We start from the raw sequence: 26,940 nt of genomic DNA, 5'->3' as shown, positions 1-26,940 counted from the left end.
GCGGTCAATAATTTTGTCCTTTTCAAAGTCTTGAAGGCAAGCTATAACTTTCTTTTTGTAGCTGCTTGTGGGGTCTCGCTTTAGGGCTTCGTAGGTATTGTTGTCACTGAGGAGAGTAGTGATCTTTGTATGGTAATCTGTAGTGTTTAGGACCACGGTGCATCTTCCCTTATCAGCTGGTAAAACAGTGATGTTGTGGTCTTTGCTCAGGGAAGCGACGGCCTTCTTTTCCTGTATTGTGAGGTTGGATGGAGGGACTTTGGCAAGAAGAAGCTTCTCGGATGAGAGGTGAAACGTCTTCAAGCAACTTAAAGAAGTCCAGACGCTTTTCTCTGCAAGCTCCTTTGACTAGTTAAGGTGTGGTTTACACCCATGTCTGTCCACTTATGATATACTTTACATATGCAGTCCTTTATTGCCTCACCTTTGATTAGTGATGTCATGTATTTAATATATATTCTTAGTGCTTATTTGCTTAGTGTCCTTTCACCCAGTTAAGAAAAAGTAAACAGTCCTACAGCCGACACAAGTGGCCTTGAAGGGTATAGCTCAAAGAGTCAAAACACAGTCTCATTATCAAGGAGAGGAATTTGTTGTTTTCAGCCAGCCTCGGCCTTGGGAGCCTTCCAGCAAGATCATTTCCATATAGCTTTCAATAAGGACAATCGGGCTCTCTCGAACCCAGGCTTGTTCTTGAGAAAAGGGTGTCAATTGAGGGACCAGTTGATCATATCCACATGCTTTAGGTTTTAGAGAACAAGACTGAGCGACTCTCTGAGGGTTAAAGTTAGATTAGACTAGATGAGGACATGAAAACCCAAGCAGGAAAGATAAGATGAGGGAGTGGGAGAAAAGATACAACTGCCTCCATTAATACTACTGTATTAAAGGTGATAATGTATCAGAAGCAATTTTGATGATAAATTAATAATTCAAAGACAGCACGGTGGCATGGTGGTGAGCACTGTTGCCTAACAGCAAGAAGGTCCTAAGATCTGCTGCTTTTCTATAAGAGTAAAGGCATTTTTTCCAAAGACAAACACAGTCCCGCTGTGTTTGATGCTGTTTTTGAACATTTTAGCTTGAAACACAGCTAACATAAGGTGTAGGATAATTTGAAGATGAGGGAGTTGGCTATCCCTGCTCTATAAGCAGGTATGGTCAGTTCCAGTATTGTCACCTAATGACCACAACTGAGGATGTCTGTATGAGTTGGTGCCTCAATTTTCTATTAAGAGCGCTAAAAACCCCCATTGAATTCCATCCCATTTTTTATGTTACTACTTTATTCCAGGTGACAATAAATTAGCAGTTAAAATGATGAAATTAATATTTCACTAACAAGGACGATACTCCTTTTCCCCAGCTCCTCGAATGTGAATGTTAGCTGCTGTTTGCTGTGTGTGAGTAAATATAATAGGTTTTCTCAGTAGGTAGGGTGGAAAAAGCCAAAGCAGTCAAACCTGTTACTTCAACTGTGACAGCTTAACTTTATAGAATCAGTCATTACTTTGGCTATACAGTGTTAACGATGTAAGGAGAAGAGCAAAAATGCTAGGTTATCCAATCATTATTCTTACAGGCTATAGTGCATTAGGTTATGTGCAAGATTCAAGTGTTGTTTCTGTAATATTAAAGGAGGTTAGCCATAGTCAAAGGTGTTTTTGTAGTTATATTTTATGATAATATAATTTATAATCTAACTTTACTCTTCCTAGTAAATTTGAGTGGGTCTCCAGTATATCTGGTAATGTGTTATAATTAACAGAGTAATATAAAATTACTTGAAATTAATCTTTTTGTTTGTTTGGGGTTTTTTTTGTTTTGTTTATTTTATTTACAGTGTTACTACACACATAACGCAGGATAACCTAAATGATTTGGTAGAAATTTGCATAACATCAGAATATAACTATAAATAAAAACTAATTTGCAAATAATCTTTCTTTGGGAAAAGTCTGGAAAAACTTTTGTGTACACAAAAGGGAAGTAAAAGTTTTAATGCAGACGTACAGTGGGGCAAAAAAGTATTTAGTCAGCCACCGATTGTGCAAGTTCCCCCACTTAAAATGATGACAGAGGTCAGTAATTTGCACCAGAGGTACACTTCAACTGTGAGAGACAGAATGTGAAAAAAAAATCCATGAATCCACATGGTAGGATTTGTAAAGAATTTATTCATAAATTAGGGTGGAAAATAAGTATTTGGTCACCTCAAACATGGAAAATCTCTGGCTCTCACAGACCTGTAACGTCTTCTGTAAGAAGCTTTTCTGTCCCCCACTCGTTACCTGTATGAATGGCACCTGTTTGAACTCATCATCTGTATAAAAGACACCTGTCCACAGCCTCAAACAGTCAGACTCCAAACTCCGCCATGGCCAAGACCAAAGAGCTTTCGAAGGACACCAGGAAAAGTATTGTAGACCTGCACCAGACTGGGAAGAGTGAATCTACAATAGGCAAGCAGCTTGGTGTGAAAAAAATCAACTGTGGGAGCAATCATCAGAAAATGGAAGACATACAAGACCACTGATAATCTCCCTCGATCTGGGGCTCCACGCAAGATCTCATCCCGTGGGGTCAAAATGATCATGAGAACGGTGAGCAAAGATCCCAGAACCACACGGGGGGACCTGGTGAATGACCTGCAGAGAGCTGGGACCAAAGTAACAAAGGTCACCATCAGTAACACACTACAACGGCAGGGAATCAAATCCCGCAGTGCCAGACGTGTTCCGCTGCTGAAGCCAGTGCATGTCCAGGCCCGTCTGAAGTTTGCCAGAGAGCACATGGATGATACAGCAGAGGATTGGGAGAATGTCATGTGGTCAGATGAAACCAAAGTAGAACTTTTTGGTATAAACTCAACTCGTCGTGTTTGGAGGAAGAAGAATACTGAGTTGCATCCCAAGAACACCATACCTACTGTGAAGCATGGGGGTGGAAACATCATGCTATGGGGCTGTTTTTCTGCCAAGGGGACAGGACGACTGATCCGTGTTAAGGACAGAATGAATGGGGCCATGTATCGTGAGATTTTGAGCCAAAACCTCCTTCCATCAGTGAGAACTTTGAAGATGAAACGAGGCTGGGTCTTCCAACATGACAATGATCCAAAACACACCGCCCGGGCAACAAAGGAGTGGCTCCGTAAGAAGCATTTGAAAGTCCTGGAGTGGCCTAGCCAGTCTCCAGACCTCAACCCCATAGAAAATCTGTGGCGGGAGTTGAAAGTCCGTGTTGCTCGGCGACAGCCCCAAAACATCACTGCTCTCGAGAAGATCTGCATGGAGGAATGGGCCAAAATACCAGCTACTGTGTGTGCAAACCTGGTAAAGACCTATAGTAAACGTTTGACCTCTGTTATTGCCAACAAAGGTTATGTTACAAAGTATTGAGTTGTATTTTTGTTATTGACCAAATACTTATTTTCCACCCTGATTTACGAATAAATTCTTTACAAATCCTACCATGTGGATTCATGGATTTTTCTTTCACATTCTGTCTCTCACAGTTGAAGTGTACCTCTGGTGCAAATTACTGACCTCTGTCATCATTTTAGGTGGGGGAACTTGCGCAATTGGTGGCTGACTAAATACTTTTTTGCCCCACTGTACCTGTTACTGTACTGTTTGTGAACCCAGTTATTTAGATAACATCAGCTGTTGACGAATCTGCTAGGTTTGCAAAGTGTTATTGTCGTCTGGTCACATTCTTTACAACAGGTTTCTTCAGGTTTCACTCCCTCTATAGCAGCATTAGGGAACAGCCAGTACAAACACCACTTTTAACCATGACCTCAGTAATAAATGCATATTCTGTGGTATTCATTTCATTTCTGTAATCCCCTATATTTTCTGTATATAAGATTTAGATTGGTATTATATGGTTGGTTTATACACCTTTGTTTGTGTGTGTGTGTGTGTGTGCGCGCGCGCGCGTGTGTGTGTGTGTGTTTACTTTAAACACACAGGAACGAAAAAAATACCTTTTGTTGTATTTCTTCTTTCTTCTTCCCCTAACTTTTCAGCTTTTGTCTTTTACACTCTATATATACTAGATATACAGATAGATATTTTAAGACAGGGTTGGAATTGTAATCTGGCATACCGTGATGCACTGGCTGTACAAGCACTGGTGGCAGCCCATTCATTCAGTTTCATTTCATTACATATCATTTTCATGACAGTGTATTGCCCAATCAAATCTCTTAATGTAACCATACTTTTGCTGTGCACTCATGTGGCTTGTAGAAAAAAGGTTTACTGATCACACAATGGAAAAAGGGGTAAACCTGAAAGAAAACAATAATAAGAAACTAATGACAGATCTCCATTCCCACTGGTCTGCCAGCTTGCTTCACCAGCTGTCTGCTGACCAGGAAGGTGAGGTTTACTCCCAGCATAACATTTTCAAAACCACTGGCTTTCGCCACTCAGTGGAAGTTAATCATGGAATATAATTAACTGAGATGATACCTAACTGGTTTGTTTCAGTGTTTACCTAAGCAAATTTGTTTGGCTAAGATTGAAGTTAGGTATATCACTGGATACTTTTATTTAACTTTGTTTTTGAACTTATCTCACTGGAGTGCTGTCAGTATATTTGAAATAATTATTTAATTATTGTATGTTGCATGTGGGGCTCCTGATGCTCAGATTAAATGGTTGTTGTTGTTGTTGTTTTTTTAACTTTTATTCAGCTCTATTCTAAACACCAGCTGTCTGTAAGTTTTGTCAGTCTACTTGAATAAAAATTTAAATCATTCTAACATCTGACCTGTTTGTTTTTGTTCAATAAGCAGAACAAGCTGTGGATACATGTAGAATGTAAGCACAGAGACAAGCAACACCTAATGAAAAAACAAAACAGATACCACATGCCTCCTTAGCAAGCTGTGTTGTCAGGTTTCCTAACTATATTTCTTCCCACAGTTTGCCATATTTTTTCTTGACAAGCTGACATTGTTAAGTTTATTTTTAATCAGGTGTGTCCTGAACAAAAACAGGCTTTTAGGTAAGTTAAACAGGCTGATCAGTTATGTGAATTATGAAGTGTAGACTTGAGGACCCTCAGTCTTCTTGACTTCAAAATCACCACTTCAGAAAAAATGCTTAGGAGCTCTGATTTCTTCAACTACAATAAAACTTGCGTTCAGTGCTGCAACATTTTGTACTAAAGCTCTGGCTATCATAGTCTGCTGAGATTGCAAACTATATTTTAATTCTTGGGCCTTCTGTTTATTTTCTTGATGCCTAAGATTAGCATACTTGGATCTATGCTTGTAAAACTAAAGGTTTCAAAGTGCTGGCATGAACTGTATTCCCCAAGCACCAGCATGGGCTCATAGCAAAGAAGACATACCAGCATGTTTCCCTGTAGCACAAACAAGCATTTGCATTTGCTCTGTCTTAAATTACTTTTCCAATGCATCAACATTTTGGTGTTGCTGATATTCCTTTTTCTTTTTTAAACTCAATGACTTGACTGAAAACTATAGAAGCTATTGTTTCTGCCACTGGGGGAAAAAAAAAAAAAAAAAAAAAAAAATTCCTGATTGGGAGAGAGCCAATTTCAGGTTAGTATCTCAAAAGTTATTTGACTTATTTTCTCAGACGTTTGAGTTAGTAAGTTGACATTTTGAGATACTAAAATCAAAGCGTTGAGACACTGACCTGAAATTTTGGCTTCTGGGTGGCAAGATTTTCTCCTTTGTCTTTTTTTTTTCTTTCTTCAAATTCAGAGGTGGAAACAAGCTTCCACAGAAAACCGCTCTAAAACGCACTGCTGTTGAAATACTGCCATCGGGAGGCAGATGTTGTCATTACGTAGGACGCAAAAGATTCATTGTGGGACATGTAGTTTTGCACACAAACTATGGTCATTTTATTGCTTTTAACTTCCTGTGGGCCACATGAAATAATTTGGCAGGTGGGATTCACCTTGTATTTGGGTGGGTTGTAAGGTGTAGAATATCTGAAGAGGAGTGAGTTGGCAATTCCTGTGTTATTAGCAGGCAGCACTTAGACACTTAGGCACGCTGTTAACTTACATGGACCCCTACAAACTTTTTGTTACTACACTGAATGTGTCAAACAATAAAGCTACGTTTTCTTCTTGCTATGCATATTATTTTAATAATGCATATGGTGTTGTTTAAATAACTTTAACTTAAGTCTAACTCTACTCCTGTTGACTGGGTTTGTTTTTATTTATTTATTTTTATTTTTTTGTCATATCTGATAAAAATATTACCCCAAAAATATTTTGGGGGTATGACTGAAAAAAGTGTCAAGACAGATCTTTTGAGTCTGTGTGATTATTTATCTGTCGATTGCATGATTTGAAAAACAGCCACACCTTTCACTGTAAATGAAAATGAAAGTAAATATGGGAACGGTTAAGCTATATTCTTTAGCACCAATGCTCACACAGAGCTGACTGCTGACAATGTAAGGAAGAAGAACAAACACGGTAGGACATCTAACAACTATCCTTACAGATAATAATAATGCACTGGGACATGCCCGAGGTTCAAGTATTGTGTCTGTAATACTAAATATTATCAGATGTGTTTTATTCATCTTTTATTACAATATAAATTGGTAATCTGTAACAGCATTTGACCTAACTGTATACTTCCTTCTTAACTTCTGCATATCCCTAATCACCATGTCCTGTATTGTAATTTAAAGATAAAAAGACAAACATTATGAATCTAAATAAGTATTTTTAACTGTTAAATGCTACTACATAATACAAGATGGCCTAAATTAATTTCATAAAATAAAACACTGTACAAGATTTTTTTGCAGCTATATTTTTTTTATAAAGCAATTTCTAATTTCTTTTGCAAAGAGAAAAGGATCAAGCTTTGAGTATAAGAAAGGCAAGTTAAAATTATGAATCAGCCCCACCATTACTGTAAATGAAAGTGAAAATAACTCTGTGACCCCAGTAAGCTATATAAAGTCTATTGTTGATAACAAAACACATTTCTTACTACTCAGGCTTTTACAATAGTACTCAAAAGTACACCTTCGACTATGACTTCAACAAATAATATGTAACACATTTCCAATGCTTTCACTAAAACCTGAACGTTATAAGATTTGCAAATGTATTGACTGTTTAAATAAATATACACACTCACATCTTCTGTTATCACATTGAATATGTCAAAATATAGAAATGCATTATTTTCAATAATGTGTGCAGTGTAGCAGTATTTAAAGTCTGACATTAAAATCATGTCACTGTAAATTGTTGACGGACAACAACGTTAACACAGATTCAATGTTTTAAATTCCTCAACACTGCCGCCTATTTAACTTATTATAACATACAGAAGATAAGATGATATCAATCAGTTTGGTAAAACAGTTTTTGAAAGAGCTTGAATTATACGTACGATGCTCAAGGGCATTACAATGTTTCTGTCATTTATAATGTTATTTTTTTCAGGCAATCATGTTTTGCACCGAATGTGGAACTCAAGTGGACAGGACATTTAAATTCTGCCCTGAATGTGGCAACAAGTTATTTCTTTTGTCTCAAAAAAAGGCTCAAGGTAAGTTTCCTGTTGTAATAGTACAACTTATATTAACCCTAGTTCAAGGAGTTCATTTGCAACCATAAAACAGTACGGTAGGTGGATGTTTAACTAGAATGAAAATGACACAGTGTTCTGATAATCGTCTGAAACACAAGTATCGTCATTTCCATTGGTCTTCCCCCAAAGGGAGGGTGTATGTAATCAGTTTTGTTTGTTTGTCTGTTTGTTAACAGTATACCGTCCACAGTTTTCATTATTTAAAATTTGGTGAGAACTTCATAATACCCCCAATTTTTTATGGATTGTCTTCCAACTTCACAGCAATATACTAGGTCTTAAAGGACCTAGGTTGGCCAAGCATTTGATCTTAACTTTCCTTGTTGTCAAAATTGACTCTGAAAAAAAAATCAAGAAACCATATCAAGTAATATATCATACGATAGGGCATGGAGAGCTGTACAAGACACTTTTATTTTTCAGTACAACACCCTATGACATCCCAATGATGCCAGAAAGTTTCACAAAATAACACACCACAGGAATACATCTTAAAATCTTAAAAAGTTTTACAGCTTATACAAGCCAAAGATATCAGTCCAATTTGCTCGATTCAGTTAATCACTGGGTAAAGATAACAAATTATAGCATTTGAAAATGTAATGCTTCGTGGTCATAGGTCAAAGGTCATGGTCATATGAATAAGGAAAAAAACTGCATCATCTCCAATGCCATGTTCACTCTGAATAGATATATATAAAACTTACATAAAATTAATTGTTAAACAGATGGTGCCACATCGACACATATAATTTCAACCACAGCCAAGGAGAAAAGCCAAAAGGAGGATCAAGACCAGGCTCCAAAAGAAGATAAAGGTATAAAGGAAAACACCACCCAAATACAGGTAAAAAAAAAAAAAAAAATACTGTTTTACACCAAGATTATCCAGAGCAGTAAACACCCTATTAAAAATACAAGAAAATCCTTTTGCAAACCTTCCAAGTTTAGCTTTGACTGGTGTTTGTACTTTGAGCACAAGAACCCAGGTTTGCTCCTATTTAAGGGTTTTCTGAATTTTATAATTGTAATTGGTGGTGTTTCTTTTTCCCTCTGCCATGGTTATTTTATTGTACCAAGATCTAATTGGATTAACTCTAATTACTGTACAGTCATTCCAGAGTTATAAGTTTGACTTTTGTTTGAATTTCTTTTGAGTTATGTACTTGTAGGCATTTTTTGATTGGTTTTATTTTGACTCAGTATTACGTTTAGTCTTTTAGGATCCTTAATCCTTAGTTTTTGCTACTTTCTGTTAGTGTTTAGAATTTACATGTTATTCTTGCCTTCCCTAGTGTTCCCCTGTATTGTGTTAAGTGTGTGTTTCTTGCTTCTGTGTTTAGTTCTATGTTACTTCCTGTATTACTTTGCAAGTTCTTGTCTCTTGTGTCCTGCTTTGAGCTTTATTCGTCTACGCTGATTACTTTCAGCTGTGTCTTATTACCCCTGTGTCCTCTCTTCCCCTGATTAAATTGTTTGTGTCTTTGTACCCTGTATTTGACTGTTTGCTTTGTTTTGTCACACAACACAGCATGTGCTTATTTCCACCTGTTCTTTTTTAACGTTGTAACATGAAAAGCCACATTAAAGACCTGCTTTTTGTTAACTTCAAATGTGTCTCTGCTGTTTGCATTTAGCCTCCCATCTCTCTACCCTTTTATAGCACAGTAATACAAAAAGTGTTTAATTTCTGCTTCTAGAAATTATCAATTTGAAATGGTATTTCCTGAACTAACTGTGTAGTTTTTTTCAGGGACAGTTGGCTACTGATGTTTCTGAGCTGGACAGCAAAGGTCCTGCATCATCACATAGCAATGCAGACCCAGCCACAGTGGAAAATGAGAGTGCATCTTCATCTCTTCACCAGACACAGTTTGACAGTGAACTAGCAGCTTGTGAGGAGAAACAGAAGCAAAATGCTGTGGCTGCTGAAATTAACTCTGACTCGTGCAGTGGGGCAACACCTGAAACAAACCTGTCTGTTCCTAAAACAACACCCTCCGCTACATCTGCCCACAGTAAAATACCAGCACATCAAACAAGGGATTCATCAGATATAGACAAAGATGACACCCCGGATCCATATCAAATTCCTTCTGACAAGCGAAGTGATGTTCATTCTGGACCCTTATTTAACTCCAAAGATTCCCCAATAACCAAAGAAGCTGAGTCTACTGTCCCTGAATCATCTGAGGACATATTAAAAGAAGCCAAGGCAGCAACACAGCCTGCCCCACACCAAGATGCAAACAAGACAACATCTCATGAGATTCAAAATCTCTCTCGGAAGTCAGCTGATACTAAAAACTCCATGAACACAGATCAAAATACGTTCACAAAACAGGCTGACAGGAAAAAAGACCAAGTAGGAGTTGAGACGTGTTATTCAGATGATCAAAATACCACAAATTCAGAGAAGTCTTCAAGACCCAGCCCAGTAACAAAGGACACCAGCAAAGACACTGAGGTATTATGAAGTCAAATACAGAGTTTTAACCTAAAACCGAATTTTATACAGAAATGCAAAACCATAGTATGAGGAGAAAATATTGAATTTTATAACAAAACAAATCATTTATTAAGGAATATATTTATCTAGCAATAGTTAAACAGGAAACCACAGATTTTTCTTTCTGGAAGTAAAACATTGTTTTGTCTGCTTGTTTCAACTTCAACTGCAGTAAAAAAAAAAAAAAAGTCTCAAAAATACAAGAACCAGTTTCTCCGAACCTTCAAGTTCAGCTTCCACAATGTCCTGTTTGTCTTGTTCAGACAGTGGACTAACTTACTGGTTCCCTTTAGTTATGAGTTTGCAAAGACAAACATCATGTTTGAACTAAAAAGTGGCACAACTCTGTGTGTATTAGAGATAACATGTTATTAGGATTAATTACAAAAACAGTGTAGGCTCTGCTTCCAGAGAAACCCTATCTCAATAAATACTTAAAAATTTTAATAGGTATTTAGTGAACTAACTCTGTAGCTATTCTTTAGGTACAATTGGCTGCTGCTGAATCACAGCCAGACAGAGAGCATTCTACAACACCAGACAACATTGCAACCCAAGTTGAAGCAGAAAATGGAAGCAGATCCACATCCCTTCTGCAGACACAGCTAGAAAGTAAATTAGCTGCTTTCCCTCAAGGTATAGAGTCTTGTAATAAGAAAGAGGGACATCTTGCTGTGACTGCTGAAAGTGACTCTGAATTACGCAGTAAGGCAACACCTGAAACAAACCTATCTGTTTCCACAACGCCGGTAACAAAGGACACCACCAAAAACACTGAGGTATTCAGAAGTGAAATACAGAGTTTTAACTGACAAACTGAATTTTATTCAGAAATGTAAAATCATAGTATGAAGAGAAAATATTCAATTTTATAACAACAAAAATTATATAAAAATCATAGCCCAGTAACAAAGGACATCATCAAAGCAGTGAGGTATTATGAAGTCAAATACAGAGTTTTAATTGACAAACTGAATTTAATACAAAAATGCAAAATTATAACATGAGGACAAAGATTTTTAAATTGTAACATTTATGAAATGTTTTTTTCCAATCTGAAACCAATTTAAGTAATATTAATTACTTATCAATTTTCATAAGTAGAAGGACTTAAGGAGTTTTATTTTTATTTTATTCATACATTAAGAAATAATTATTGTTGGGGGGTTTTTAACATTTTTTTTTTTACATTTATAAGGCTACTTCCACTAACTCAAATAAGGACACAGGTGCATATCTGGCAAAAGAACAGCAACCAGGCAAAAAAGATGTAGTTGGCTCTAGGCCACCAACTTCATCCTGCCCTCCCCATCATAGTGATGTCCAAGTGGGCCATCAGAGACCACAAAAGTAAGTAACAGGATGTAGAATATACATATTTGAGTTAATATTTTTAACCATGAAATTATTTACTTGCTTCTTTCCTTTTATTCCAGTTCATCAGTCAGTGAAGGAATATCTATATATTTTCACGTTGTCGTTTCTAATGACTTTCATTTGGATCCAGAGAAAGACGTTGTTGTGTTAAAATCTGCAGCACTGTTAGGAAACTGGGATGCTTGCATCGAAATGTTCCCCAGGTATTTTGTTTGTTTATTTGTTTTTTCCACAACTGTTGCAAACCAATAGTTTTATATATTCTCCACCGGAAACCAACGAGAGTGAATTTAGATGTGATCAAATATTCCTATTTTTGCCAGTATAGAAACTATATTAGCTTTTATCGAATTATTACATTATTTGTCATCTGTATGTCCCATCTCTAACAATAACTTTCTGTTTAATAGGTCTCGTGGAGATAAGGGATATCTTGTTGAAAGACATGTTAAAATTCCCAAGGAAAAACTTCATGAGCGTATACCCTACAAATATGCAGTTTACAAGCACAGTAAAAAGGAGTTCATTTATGAGGCCATCTACCAGGAAGAGAAAAATGACTTCATCAACAGATGCCTGTCAATCAAACAAGAACTTTTAACAAGAGAAGGTGAATTCATCTTATTAATACAGATTTAGCAAATATTAGATTTAATTACTTTATTTAATAAATGGAAAAAACAGAGAAAAACAAAAAACCCTCTTTCACCTTAATCCAGTGCTAATCTCCAAGTAAGGATGGAGGCAACCTTTGGTCTACTTGGTCAAACAGCAGACATTTTCACTGGAGAGATGTTTATACTATTTTTACTCTGTGAGAGTATGGTTTTATTGTAACGAACCCTCCTCTGCAGTCAGTTGTTGACACCAGAACCACAATTTGCACATATTCTCTCCTCTGATACCACAATAGTTGAACTTTTGAAATACCTCAGTAAAGTATTTCTTGATAGTTTGCTAACTATTCATATGTACAATTTTCATTAGATTGAGAATTTGGTGAATTTTAGTACTGAAAGCGCTTTATCTACATGCCTCATTCACCCATTGACACCCATTCATACAGGCACCTTTTTTCTAAATTTAAGTGCTTTGTGTCTAACATTCACACATATTAACACTCTGAACACTTCGGGGAGCAACTTGGAGTTCAGTGTCTTGCCCAAGGATATTTAGGCATGCTGACTGAAGGTGGGAGAAGCCAGGGACAGAACCATCTTATTAGATGACCTGCTTTACCGCGTACTCCCTATTTTTTAAGCAGGAGCAAAAATAACTTCAGTGATCCTTTATTCGTTGTTTCATTAATTTTTCATTCACAAAAAAACAGCTCACCACAGTGACTTCATTGGTGTCACTGGAACACAGCTGTAGCAGCAAATGTACATCCTCAAATTAAAAGCCTGAGACCCAACCTTTCTGATAGCAACAGCGAAACAAGAAAGTAAGAATCACAAAAAAATCTGAAAATAAGTGTAATATGTTTTACATTGTCATGGACCACCAGATCTAACTTGTGATTCAATCAGTGAATGAAAATCAGGTTAGGACCGATTTTATCATGTAGGACTGTGGCTTATTCTCTCTATCAACTTAGATCTAAACCTGTCATGCAACTTGCTGTGGCAGGCAGTAGGGTTGTGCAATATGACGAAATATATCAGATGATGAAATTAAAACATCTATTGTTTCATATCATACGCTATCGTTTGTTTTGTGGTGTCACAAAATACACTGTTTACAGCAATAAATTTGTTCTCTTCTACCACCTACGCAAGAATCATGTGAAAGAGTATGGAGAGAGTTTACGGATGGCAAGCAAAAAAGAGCCGTCAAGTGCTCAAAATAAACCTTAGACCTACAGTGGGGCAAAAAAGTGTTTAGTCAGCCACCGATTGTGCAAGTTCCCCCACTTAAAATGATGACAGAGGTCAGTAATTTGCACCAGAGGTACACTTCAACTGTGAGAGACAGAATGTGAAAAAAAAATCCATGAATCCACATGGTAGGATTTGTAAAGAATTTATTCGTAAATTAGGGTGGAAAATAAGTATTTGGTCACCTCAAACAAGGAAAATCTCTGGCTCTCACAGACCTGTAACGTCTTCTGTAAGAAGCTTTTCTGTCCCCCACTCGTTACCTGTATGAATGGCACCTGTTTGAACTCATCATCTGTATAAAAGACACCTGTCCACAGCCTCAAACAGTCAGACTCCAAACTCCGCCATGGCCAAGACCAAAGAGCTTTCGAAGGACACCAGGAAAAGTATTGTAGACCTGCACCAGACTGGGAAGAGTGAATCTACAATAGGCAAGCAGCTTGGTGTGAAAAAATCAACTGTGGGAGCAATCATCAGAAAATGGAAGATCTCATCCCGTGGGGTCAAAATGATCATGAGAACGGTGAGCAAAGATCCCAGAACCACACGGGGGGACCTGGTGAATGACCTGCAGAGAGCTGGGACCAAAGTAACAAAGGTCACCATCAGTAACACACTACAACGGCAGGGAATCAAATCCCGCAGTGCCAGACGTGTTCCGCTGCTGAAGCCAGTGCATGTCCAGGCCCGTCTGAAGTTTGCCAGAGAGCACATGGATGACACAGCAGAGGATTGGGGGAATGTCATGTGGTCAGATGAAACCAAAGTAGAACCTTTTGGTATAAACTCAACTCGTCGTGTTTGGAGGAAGAAGAATACTGAGTTGCATCCCAAGAACACCATACCTACTGTGAAGCATGGGGGTGGAAACATCATGCTATGGGGCTGTTTTTCTGCCAAGGGGACAGGACGACTGATCCGTGTTAAGGACAGAATGAATGGGGCCATGTATCGTGAGATTTTGAGCCAAAACCTCCTTCCATCAGTGAGAACTTTGAAGATGAAACGAGGCTGGGTCTTCCAACATGACAATGATCCAAAACACACCGCCCGGGCAACAAAGGAGTGGCTCCGTAAGAAGCATTTGAAAGTCCTGGAGTGGCCTAGCCAGTCTCCAGACCTCAACCCCATAGAAAATCTGTGGCGGGAGTTGAAAGTCCGTGTTGCTCGGCGACAGCCCCAAAACATCACTGCTCTCGAGAAGACCTGCATGGAGGAATGGGCCAAAATACCAGCTACTGTGTGTGCAAACCTGGTAAAGACCTATAGTAAACGTTTGACCTCTGTTATTGCCAACAAAGGTTATGTTACAAAGTATTGAGTTGTATTTTTGTTATTGACCAAATACTTATTTTCCACCCTGATTTACGAATAAATTCTTTACAAATCCTACCATGTGGATTCATGGATTTTTTTTCACATTCTGTCTCTCACAGTTGAAGTGTACCTCTGGTGCAAATTACTGACCTCTGTCATCATTTTAGGTGGGGGAACTTGCACAATCGGTGGCTGACTAAATACTTTTTTGCCCCACTGTAAATGTTAGAACAGGCTTTTTCCCACAGCACACCATGTAATAAATACTCCCAAAGAAAATGGCAGCCGTTACAACTTAAAAATATATAGTTTCATGCATGGGTCAAAACACTCGACTCCAGGTACACAACGCCCAGCTGGAAACACTTCACACAAGTCAAGTCAAGAAGAGTCACAGAATTTACAGAAAATGCACTATTTTGTGATATGTATCGCTGTTGGGATGAGAAATGTCTTATATCAAGATATGAGATTTTGGTCATATCGCACAGCCCTAGCAGGCAGGAAGAGGACCCAAATGCAGGACTAACGAACACAAAGAAGTAAACTAAAAGGGGCAGCTTTTATTAGGCTGTGACAAAACTCAAATACCAGAAATAAGAAAACATAGCCTAAAATGGAAAACTAACAACAAAACACTGGGAAACTAGAAACCTGGGACCTAGAAGCTCGGACCTGGAAAATATGACGGAACACACAACACATGGGACAACACGACAACAGGCAGAGGAAAACACGGGGCTTAAATACACCAAGGATAACAAGGGAATGAAACACAGGAGGGAAACGTAGCTGAGAGTAATCTGACAAAACAAGACAGGGAGGATGCAAAACTGAATACAGTAAACATAGGACGAGGGACTGTCGAAGTAAAACAGGAAACATGAGACCAACAAAGAGACATGGTCTTGACCAATGACTGTAGAAAGTCATTGGTCTTGACACTGAGACAAGTAGACATGACTGACTGGGGACACAGGAGATGCACGAACATAGAGACAAGAGAGACTAGACATAAACGCGGAATACAGGGGAGGCACAATAACAGAAACCTAGGGACTAGAAACTAAAGAAAGTATATAAAGTTCTGTGGTTATTAAAATTCAATATGCACAAGCCTAAATGTTCTAATCTTATATGCCCCCAAAAGTATGAATGGACCAACTGAATAATACATTTAACCATTACTAAACTTGGCATATTTTGTGCTTCAAAGGTGAATGGCATCAATATGATGATATGATCCATCCCAAATTAAACACTGCCTGGTACTGGAATACTGCAAAAAAAACTGTGATGGAAGGGAGAGACCAAGCTGGCTGGGAGATGTTAAAAATAATCTTTGATCTTCTCACAACCTGGAATGAACAAAATGTAGAAAACTTCTTTCTCCTGCTGCAACAGTTCATTCATACATACACTTATCCTCTACTTCATGATGGTATGGAAAAACAGTGGGGATTACCATATGGCTCAGAACAGGTAAATGACGTGTTTTATGTTGTGTTTTATGTTTTATGTTTCAACATATTACATCCATAATCCAACAGTATAAGATAAAGTACTGAATGTTTTCCAATGTTCCCATGTTTTCTGATATTCACCCTTTGCCTTTTCCAGATTAAAAACCTTCTAAAAAAGTTTCTAGAGGAAATTATTGGTCTTAGGGCCAGAAAGAAAAGTGAAACAGTACAATCCTTGCTACCAAATCTCCATGCAGGGATTATTGGTTTGCTGGTCTGCAACATGCATCTGAAGGACAGCATGAGAGATAAACTTTCCATTCTATGCCGTCTTCTTTGCCTGCCTGAATTGGCGCAGGGCCAGTTTGCCACTTTCTGGGAAAACTTTGCAAATCCTTTGACAGATAAAAAAAGGTAATTAGTGTGTGGTTTATTTTTAAGCATAAACATTGTGACAATGATTGTGTTTTTACAAAGATAATATGGGAGACAAGAACAAACCAGTTTAAAGTCTAAATTTACTAAAACATTATAAAATGTGTTTGTTTATATACAATAGTTACAAAGCCGCAATTTATCCGTTATCGTCAATTTCCCTACGGGGACTAACACATACACATTACATTATTACAATCTGATCAACCTGATTGGACCTGATTGGACTGGTGCAACAAACAATGTTTTGGGTTTTCCAGTGTAGTGCTCCTGTTAAAATATCTGGAAAAATGAATGTCTCCTGTCCTGTATTATGTGAATTTTTTGCTGGTCTTGTATGTTTGCTGATTTCGCTGCATATACAGAGTTGCAGATGCACTGGAGAACCTTTGCCACACTGCTATAAACCACCATATTGAGAAGTGGGTCTTGGTCATCCCTCTGATTCATCTACTGAGAGGAGAAAGCAAACCATTTGAGCCAGTTTCCCCAGTCTTGAATCCACAATCTGAATCTTGGAGAGGCTTGAGGGGAATCAAAGTACCCAGCTACGCACAGTAAGTGCTTATCCCCCATAAAGATGTTAAAATGTAATTAAATTTGTCTGGTCCCATTTTTTCTGCTCTGACCCTAACCCCTTTAACTAGAAATTGGATTGAGATCATGAAAGAACATGCATACCTGGCAGCCATTGATCGTCTTCTTGTGCACTCTTGGATGTGTCTCATACGGGTGGATGACCTAATGAGCTTCATGTCCAGTGTGAGAGTTGAACTACTAGACATTCTTCATTATTTGCAGTTCAACATCAAATCTGGCATAACTCAACCCATGTACAAGGTATTTATTCTTAAAACAGTTATTTTGTTTTAATAAAAACAGAGTTTTAAATAGCAAAGTGAAATTAAAATTAATATTAATATCAAGTTTTACTTATATTTAATATTATAGAACTAAGTAATACTTGGCTGTATAAAATTAAATTGTTGTCACGTCATGTAGCTTCCCTCAGTTCTATAGAAATAAATTATTAATTAATAATACTATTTAATTAATTATTATTAATTAATCAATTTTAAATTAATAGCATTTTATAATTAGTTAATATTATTAATTATTATTTTGACTGTGGCTGTTTTTAATATGAAAAAAAAAATTTCTAGTTTTTGTGAGGGGGTTTATGTCTGCTATGTGACAAGAGACTGAGTGTTGTGTTCAAAACTCCCCCAAGCCAGACAAAATACATAGATAACATAAATAATTAAAAATAAAATGAAACAAAAAAAATTCTAAACCCAAGTAGCAACTCCAAAAATGAAAGTCAACACTGACTTTTGATTTAATACAGGGTTATAATCCTCCTCTGCCAAGTTCTCACTGTAATCCATTTCGCAAATGAATGTTTTATTATGCAGATTTATTGGTTAAATTTATTTATAGCACTCAACTATTCTGATATGCAAAGACCTGTGACTGGCTAAAGTGCCTTGTCTCGTGATATATAGGGAGTGCAGAATTATTAGGCAAGTTGTATTTTTGAGGAATAATTTTATTATTGAACAACAACCATGTTCTCAATGAACCCAAAAAACTCATTAATATCAAAGCTGAATGTTTTTGGAAGTAGTTTTTAGTTTGTTTTTAGTTTTAGCTATTTTAGGGGGATATCTGTGTGTGCAGGTGACTATTACTGTGCATAATTATTAGGCAACTTAACAAAAAACAAATATATACCCATTTCAATTATTTATTTTTACCAGTGAAACCAATATAACATCTCCACATTCACAAATATACATTTCTGACATTCAAAAACAAAACAAAAACAAATCAGCAACCAATATAGCCACCTTTCTTTGCAAGGACACTCAAAAGCCTGCCATCCATGGATTCTGTCAGTATTTTGATCTGTTCACCATCAACATTGCGTGCAGCAGCAACCACAGCCTCCCAGACACTGTTCAGAGAGGTGTACTGTTTTCCCTCCTTGTAAACCTCACATTTGATGATGGACCACAGGTTCTCAATGGGGTTCAGATCAGGTGAACAAGGTGGCCATGTCATTAGTTTTTCTTCTTTTATACCCTTTCTTGCCAGCCACGCTGTGGAGTACTTGGACGCGTGTGATGGAGCATTGTCCTGCATGAAAATCATGTTTTTCTTGAAGGATGCAGACTTCTTTCTGTACCACTGCTTGAAGAAGGTGTCTTCCAGAAACTGGCAGTAGGACTGGGAGTTGAGCTTGACTCCATCCTCAACCCGAAAAGGCCCCACAAGCTCATCTTTGATGATACCAGCCCAAACCAGTACTCCACCTCCACCTTGCTGGCGTCTGAGTCGGACTGGAGCTCTCTGCCCTTTACCAATCCAGCCACGGGCCCATCCATTTGGCCCATCAAGACTCACTCTCATTTCATCAGTCCATAAAACCTTAGAAAAATCAGTCTTGAGATATTTCTTGGCCCAGTCTTGACGTTTCAGCTTGTGTGTCTTGTTCAGTGGTGGTCGTCTTTCAGCCTTTCTTACCTTGGCCATGTCTCTGAGTATTGCACACCTTGTGCTTTTGGGCACTCCAGTGATGTTGCAGCTCTGAAATATGGCCAAACTGGTGGGAAGTGGCATCTTGGCAGCTGCACGCTTGACTTTTCTCAGTTCATGGGCAGTTATTTTGCGCCTTGGTTTTTCCACACGCTTCTTGCGACCCTGTTGACTATTTTGAATGAAACGCTTGATTGTTCGATGATCACGCTTCAGAAGATTTGCAATTTTGAGACTGCTGCATCCCTCTGCAAGATATCTCACTATTTTTGACTTTTCTGAGCCTGTCAAGTCCTTCTTTTGACCCATTTTGCCAAAGGAAAGGACGTTGCCTAATAATTATGCACACCTGATATAGGGTGTTGATGTCATTAGACCACACCCCTTCTCATTACAGAGATGCACATCACCTAATATGCTTAATTGGTAGTAGGCTTTCGAGCCTATACAGCTTGGAGTAAGACAACATGCATGAAGAGGATGATGTGGACAAAATACTCATTTGCCTAATAATTCTGCACTCCCTGTATTTCAGAATAGGAGCAGGAGCTGAAGTCTCTAGATTTTATATCCAGTGGCATGTGTGTTGTTGCCTTTAACAGCTATGTGTCTTCACATTCAGTTAATATCTTCTATGATTCTGATTACAGGTTCTGAAAAATTTGACATCCCATGTCATCAAAAGAGAAAGTCGCCAAAATAACAGGTACAATAAAAAGCCTCTGTCTTTCATTATAACCCAGTATCTCTGAAGAAGGATCAATATTGATTTTCAGCGTCAGTGCTGATAGCAGTCTTTCCTCAAACAATAATGTAATGTTTTCTTCTCCTAGTTTCGATGACAAAAATGGAGAGTGTTGCCTGAAAACTGCAGTAATGCTTCTTGGCTCTGTCTGTAATTTCACAAAAGGTCCAAATGACTCTGACCTTCCTCTCCACTTCCTTGAACTAGTCTGTCTGATAGCCAAGGTCTACGGCCACAATGATTCCCAGGTCAGAGCTGCTTGTTAGTCAGTTGGACTACCGTATGAGCAAAATGTCTTTATGTTTCTTTTAGCTAAACCTCAAAATTCAAAGAATACTTCAATTCTAATGCTTAAATACAAATGTAGATTTATCACATTGACAGCGTTTAGTTTATTTTATTTCATAAAGAAATTTACAACTGTTACAGACAAAAGAACGAATTCAGGAAGAGTCATTTTGGGAGACATTAGAAACAATGAGGAAGTGGCGAAGAAATACTTTCAGTAATAAACTGCTCAATGAATGGAATCATTTGCCGTTTTCTGTACCCAATGAAATAAAGGTAAGTAGAAATTGAGTAATCTTGTTCTCTGTTATGGTGTCATAAAAATAATTTATGACTTTTCTGCTCAGCACAGTAGCCACTTTATAGTGAACTTAGATATAGCTCATCTTACAAAACAAAAACGAGGGAATCAATGTACACTAACAGTCAAAGGTTTGGACACACCTTCTCATTTAATGGTTTGTCTTAATTTTTACTACTTTCTACATTGTAGATACAAACTGAAGACATCAAAGATATGAAGCAAGATATGTGGACTTATGTAGCAAAGAAAAAGAAGATAAATAAATCTAAATATGTTTTATATTTTACATTCCTCAAAGTAGCCACCCTTTGTTTTGTTGACAGCACTGCAAAGCCTCTGCCTTCTCTCAGTGAGCTTCATGATGTAGTCCTGAAATGGTTTCACTTCACAGGTGTGCCTTGTCAGGGTTTGTTTGTGGAATTTGTTGCCTTCTTAATGGGGTTGGGACCATCAGTTGTGTTGTGCAGAAGTGAGGTTGGTAAACAGCTGACAGCCCTATTAGATAACTCTTAGAATTCACATTATGGCAAGAACCAACCAGCTAAGTAAAGAGAAATGACAGTCCATCATTACTTTAGCAACAGAAGGTCAGTCAGTCTGGAAAATTGCTCAAACTTTGAATGTGTCCCCAAGTGCAGTTGAAACAACCGTCAAAAATGGAACTGGCTTGCATGAGGACCACCCCAGGAAAGGAAGACCAAGACTCATCTCTGCTGCTGAGGATAAATTCATCACCAGCCTCAGAAATCGCACCTCAGATTAAAACCCAGATGAATGCTACACAGAGTTGGTGTAGGGGGTGCTTTGCTGGCACCACTGTTGGGGATTTATTGAAAACTGAAGGCACACTGAACCAGCATGGCTACCACAGCATTCTCCATCCCATCCGGTTTGGTTTAGTTGGACCATCATTTATTTTTCAACAGGACAATGACCTCAAACACACCTCTAGGCCATGACCAAGAAGGAGGATGATGGAGTGCTGCACCGTGGCCTGGCCTCCACAGTCACCTGACCTAAACCCAATCGAGATGATTTGGGATGAGAGTGAAGAGTGAAGGCAAAAGGGCCAAAAGGACCAACAAGTGCTCAGGATCTCTGGGAACTCTTTCAAGACTGTTGGAAAACCATTTCAAGTGACGACCTCATGAAGCTCAGAGAGAGAGAATGCTAAGAGTGTGCAATGCAATCAAAGCAAAGAGTGGCTATTTTGAAAAACCTAAAATATTAAACATGTTTTGAGTTATTTCACTTTTTTTGTTTACTACATAATTCCACATGTGTTCATTCATAGTCTTGTTGCCTTCAGTAAGAATCTACAATGTAAATAGTCATGAAAATCAAGAAGAAACATAAAAGGAGAAGGTCTTGATTCATGCTCAATCATCCAGGGAAGTAAATCTGCAAAAGTTGATTTTATTCATCTGGACGTTTTCAGTGGGAGAAATGTTTCGTCACTCATCCAAGTGACTTCTTCAGTCTCAGCTGACTGCAGGTTTCCCCAATCTTATAAACAGTACATTTGCATAATGACTGAAACCTGCACCACTGAAAGAAAAATGGGATGGGAGGTCAGTTGCTTGATCATTAATATGTAAATTCTCTGGATATTAATGATGAGTGACGAAACATTTCTCCCACTGAAAACACTACGTCCAGATGAACAAAATGAACTTTTGGGGATTAAAGGAGAAGATGTGTTGAAAAATATGACCGGTAGTTTATATATACCTTGTGGCCTCATCTTTGCCCATCTCAAAACATCTTCATAGTTGGGGACCAAAGCAAGTGAACAATAGTCTCATTTTGCTTTTAATTGCTTTTGTTTTGCTTCATTTTTGTTTTTAATTAAATGTGTACCACATTTATTTTCTGTGAAGTAAAGCACATTAATACAATATTTTTTTTCTACAAGAATAGCATGTGTGATAGGTGCATTAAAGTACGGATCAAGTGTGGACTTGATCCTTATTTAGGCTTACAGTCTGCTCTAAGCCATTGTTTTACACATATAAAAAGAGCCTGACATATCTACAACTATGAATTCGTTTTTGAAAAAAGAGAACTAAAATCAAACGAATTTCATGAAAAAAAATTTTTACCTCGCCTCTCCTTTTTCAGAATCATTTCAAGTCATTTATCATTTTAAATATAGCAACAAACAAACAATAAACAAACAGTAAATACAGTAAAAAAAAAAAAAAACAGTAAATACTAGGACCAGTTGTTACTGTCAAGCATCTAAGTCTAATGCCACTGCAATTGGTGGTGGTGGTATCAGACAATCTTCTGTGAAATTTGAGCAGTTTAAGTCTTTTGTTTCCTGGACTGTAATTTCAGAGTTTCACATTTTCATACTTTTTTTTATCAAGCACAAGTTAACATGCCTATTAGTGGACACTGCAATAATCTATTAAAATGCACATCTTTTTTGTAGGTATGGAGCAATATCCTGACAGTATCTTTTAGTCGTGAGGAACACACTAAAAACTGGAGAAGTACATTCATGAAGGATTTTGAAGGCAAACTGAAAAAAGTAAGAATGAATTTTTATTTGAGTTGTCATCATTGCATGTGCACCTGAAAAACATATTGATGATATGTGCTTGTGTGCTAGGAAAATTATGTAAATCAAATTGGAATATACTGTACCACAATGGAAAAGGCGAGCAATACATGTCCATCATTATGCAGCACAATGGAGAAATGTGCACTGGAGGCAGTTGCACGTATTTGCCAGGTATGATTTCAAAAAATTTTGAAAAATGCTTATTAATTTCACATGATATTATTGTACATTCAATGGAAATTGAGAGGGGGGGGGGGGGGGTTAATAGAAAAAGTTATAAATTCATATTAACACACACACACATTAACCTATTCCCTTTTTTCTGCTTAGGATAAATCTGGTGAAGGGGTGTTGAATCTTTTGAAAAGACATAATATCACAAAGTTTCTGAAGCTCATGTCTGTTGTTGTGGTGGAGTCATGGCCCAAAGTCAATGGAGAGTACATTCAAGGCGAAGACTCAATATTTGAGTATCTTATGAACTGGCCCATGGCCAAAACTATCTTCCAGTTGGCAGGTAAACTTTAAAATTGAAAAAAAAATGTACTACTACTCTTTATTAATGTCTAGATTATTGTTACTCTCTAGCATAATATTAATTGCACATTTCTGTGTAGTGCCCATTTCATGTTTATATTATATTTTACATAAATATGTGAACGTAAATGCCAGGCTGTGGGTTTGTAAGGCTGGATGTGTTATTTGTGTAGTATATCTATTTAACAAATTTTAGAAAATAAATGTAGAAAGCCATAAACAGACTTTCATTTTATTTTATCTAAAAAGTCAGTAAAATGTGTTTGGGTTTTTGTACTCTTGTTTTCCAGGTGCTAGAGAGGGACTGGTTGAATCATTTTCAGATGAAGCACAAACCATGATAGCTTTGGGGGCTTCAGCATTCAAATCTGTATCAGAAAAGTTCCTCAATGGAGACATTCAGTTTAAAGCTCTACTTCACATTTTCCAGAGAAAACGTGAATTTCTTGATTTGCTGAAGACAGGTGAATACGAATATCTATCTACTTCTGCCAGTTCTGCTTAGCATTCCTCTTTCTTTTCTTCACTCTTTTGTCTACTTCCCATTACTTCAGATTGTTTCTGTGCACTACTCTTTTCCTCTGAAGGGTTTTTGTTGTTTTGTGTTTGATTTGTTTTATTATTATTAATATTATTATTATTTCACCTTCTAAAACACATCCCAAAGTATGAAATGAAAGTTATCTAGACATTTGAATTTAGTAACACAATTTGCAATTTTAAAAATGACGTTACATGAATAAACTCTCTACAGTTACATTGCAGTTTCACATAAAATGTAAAGCGTGTTATTGCTCCCAGTACCACGAACAAATTAATAACAGCCAATGTTCTTTAAAATCAGCAGAAGTTTGAATGGTCTATTTGATAAAATCTAGGTAAACAAAGATATTTGCATATTTACTGAATAAATGGTTTCTAATCTGTTTAATTCACAACCCAGGAATACAAAGAGGTGTGTGTGTGTGTGTGTGTGTGTGTGTGTGTGTGTGTGTGTGTGTGTGTGTGTGTGTGTGTGTGTGTGTGTGTGGCAGGAAATGTACAAGTAAAATGATAACAAAATTTCAGTTGTGTTATGTATTATGGAGCATTACCTTATTTATCTATATTTCTGGTCATCAAAGTGTTTATGCTTCTCCAGATGGTCTATGTGATGATGGTCGCTGCAAAGATGAGCAAAACATGAAAACATTACTAAGACTGAGGGAAGAAGAAGCAGCGGCAGTGAATACTGAAAAGGAGCGGGTCAAAAGTCTTCTGCAAATGTGCCAGGACGTTCCAGAGCATGTGAAAGGTGGGTGGTGCTAGCAAACTGAGAAAAAAAGAAGCTTGCAAACTAAATTCCAAAAATGTTGAGATGCCCTGTAAAATGTAAATAAAATCAAAGAACAAAACCTATATTTTGTTTACAGTAGATATAAAACATATCAAATGTTTACACTGAGAAAGTGTACAATATTAGGAAAAATATTAGCTTATTTTTAATTTGATGGCAGCAACACATCTCAAAAATTTGGGAAATTGTGCACCATCTGGTCTTCTTTTAACTGTAAATGTCTGGGAACTAAGAAGACCAGCGGCTGGACTTTTGGGAGAGGAATGTTATTAAATTTTTGTCTTACATAGTATTCTAACTGCTCAGCAGTCTTCTTTGCTGTAGCTTTTGTTTCATGATGCTTCGACGGTTTGCAGTTGGTGAAAAGGTCCCAGCATTTTCAGAACTTAATTTTTACTATTATATTTTTATATCATTATACTCTTTTTATTTAATTGTTACAACTATCATCTCAGAGTAAAAGGTTCACAGTTTAAACCTCCCTGTTCAGTGGAAGCTTTTCTGTATGTACTCTGTGGGTTTTCTCTGAGTACTCCTGCACATCAGGTGCTGTTAAGGTGGTGATGGAGCTTTTGGCCCTGTTCTAGATAAGACTGCAGAAAAAAAAAAAGGTCTGATATCTCCTCAATGATAGAGATTTATTTTTTTTTAAAAAGAATACCTCTGGGACAAATTTACCAATGGTCTACATGAACATAAAGCATTTTTTTCGTGTTATAAAGTTATTCTCAGGATTTTCCAAGGAGGCATAATGTCAGTTTTGCAATGAAAGGTGTGGGCACAGGTTCTTTTATGCCTGGAATAGAATTTAGCTTTTCAAAAGCCAAACGTTTTGAAGAACATTTAAATAAAACATGCTAACATGATTTACAAAAGAATGATTTTATTGCGTCGGATACGGCAGTGACAGTTTCCAATCGAATGTTTTATTTTGCTTGTTCATATTCCCGGGAGAGGGTATGTGAGCATGCATTTGGCCTGGGATGGTTCAAGGGTGTCAATGTGGTGCCAGAGCTTCTGCTGTGTCCTGAAACTCTTTTCTAAGACCTCACCCTGAATGTTTATAGAACCAATTCATTGTTTTGGGTAAGAAGAACATATCTTAGTAGTTTTTCATTAGAAGTGTGGACATTCATTTTTTTAACACTGTAAAAATAAATAGATCCATATAGGAGCCTCTGGAAGGACCGAATTCAGGAGGAATTCTACTGATCTTAAAAGGCTGTTGCTACTTCATATTGAAAGAGTGAATAATGAACTCTTTGGGTCTAGAAATAATTAAACTAGGAAAGGACTGGGAAAATAATTTTTGGTGTTATATTTTCACAGTAATTTTTATGCTTACATCTTTTCCACATCTAATCCACAGTTGATTTCAATGGATTGGACAAAAAGCTTGATCAGAACACAGATACAATGAAACTGAATGAATTTATGAAGGTCCGCACTCTCGATGGACTGATCTCTCCTACATCCGTAAATGTCACTTATTTCAATCTGTGTGATACAACCTGCCAAATGGCTTCAGAACTGAATGCCATCAAAGACAGCATGATCTTCAGAACATGCTGGAAAAACCAAGTGGAGGAGCTATCAAGAGACCAATCGGATACAGATAACACTGATAGAAATGAAGAAATCTATACCCTTGACCAGGTCTACAACAAAATATTTCAGAGCTGCTACAACAATTACAAAAAGCTTTATGATAGTCTAAAGAGTGGAGAACTTCTATTGGAAGAAATTGACAACATCTTTGAAGGCTATAAAGGAAAGTGTGAAAACTTGAAAAAGGACTTAGATATCATGTGCAGAGTAGACACATCTGATAACAGAACATGGATCAAAGAAAGGGTTAACCAAATTCAGCAATACCAGGATGTTCATCTAGCAGTTGAATCTTCCAAAATCATTGAGGACATCAAAAGCATGCTATGTCCAGAAGGGGACTTCAGTGTACTGGAGAGGTTGCTGCAAATGGTATGTTTAAAATTACTTAATATTATTAAAAACAAGGTAATTGAAAT

General features: G+C 37.3%; 1 protein-coding gene across 3 annotated transcripts in view; it reads left to right on the top strand.

Annotated features, from left to right (window-relative positions):
• Nucleotides 1-6,435: 6,435 nt before the first annotated feature.
• LOC146653089 (E3 ubiquitin-protein ligase rnf213-alpha-like) overlaps nt 6,436-26,940 on the top strand; it is a 72,940-nt gene continuing 52,435 nt past the window's right edge. For 2 of the 3 annotated variants that reach the window (XM_085383296.1, XM_085383295.1), the window contains exons 1-21: nt 6,436-6,477; nt 7,468-7,573; nt 8,344-8,462; nt 9,369-10,082; nt 10,610-10,903; nt 11,323-11,474; nt 11,561-11,704; nt 11,912-12,111; nt 15,915-16,180; nt 16,319-16,575; nt 16,962-17,153; nt 17,244-17,436; nt 19,785-19,840; nt 19,968-20,127; nt 20,309-20,443; nt 22,909-23,007; nt 23,089-23,211; nt 23,371-23,557; nt 23,868-24,041; nt 24,719-24,871; nt 26,283-26,893. In XM_085383296.1, the coding sequence (XP_085239422.1) occupies nt 7,474-7,573; nt 8,344-8,462; nt 9,369-10,082; nt 10,610-10,903; nt 11,323-11,474; nt 11,561-11,704; nt 11,912-12,111; nt 15,915-16,180; nt 16,319-16,575; nt 16,962-17,153; nt 17,244-17,436; nt 19,785-19,840; nt 19,968-20,127; nt 20,309-20,443; nt 22,909-23,007; nt 23,089-23,211; nt 23,371-23,557; nt 23,868-24,041; nt 24,719-24,871; nt 26,283-26,893 (4,329 nt within the window). In that variant the 5' untranslated portion in view covers nt 6,436-6,477; nt 7,468-7,473. The remainder of the gene's footprint in view (nt 6,478-7,467; nt 7,574-8,343; nt 8,463-9,368; nt 10,083-10,609; nt 10,904-11,322; nt 11,475-11,560; nt 11,705-11,911; nt 12,112-15,914; nt 16,181-16,318; nt 16,576-16,961; nt 17,154-17,243; nt 17,437-19,784; nt 19,841-19,967; nt 20,128-20,308; nt 20,444-22,908; nt 23,008-23,088; nt 23,212-23,370; nt 23,558-23,867; nt 24,042-24,718; nt 24,872-26,282; nt 26,894-26,940) is intronic. The other variant, XM_085383297.1, reaches the window with a different exon arrangement.

This window comes from Rhamphochromis longiceps, linkage group LG15, assembly GCF_057381845.1.
Source record: "Rhamphochromis longiceps isolate RC_006_pf linkage group LG15, R_longiceps_female_GT1.1, whole genome shotgun sequence".
Taxonomy (NCBI): domain Eukaryota; kingdom Metazoa; phylum Chordata; class Actinopteri; order Cichliformes; family Cichlidae; genus Rhamphochromis; species Rhamphochromis longiceps.
Note: the sequence above shows the minus strand (reverse complement) of the source record. Positions and strands in the feature narration are given on the sequence as shown.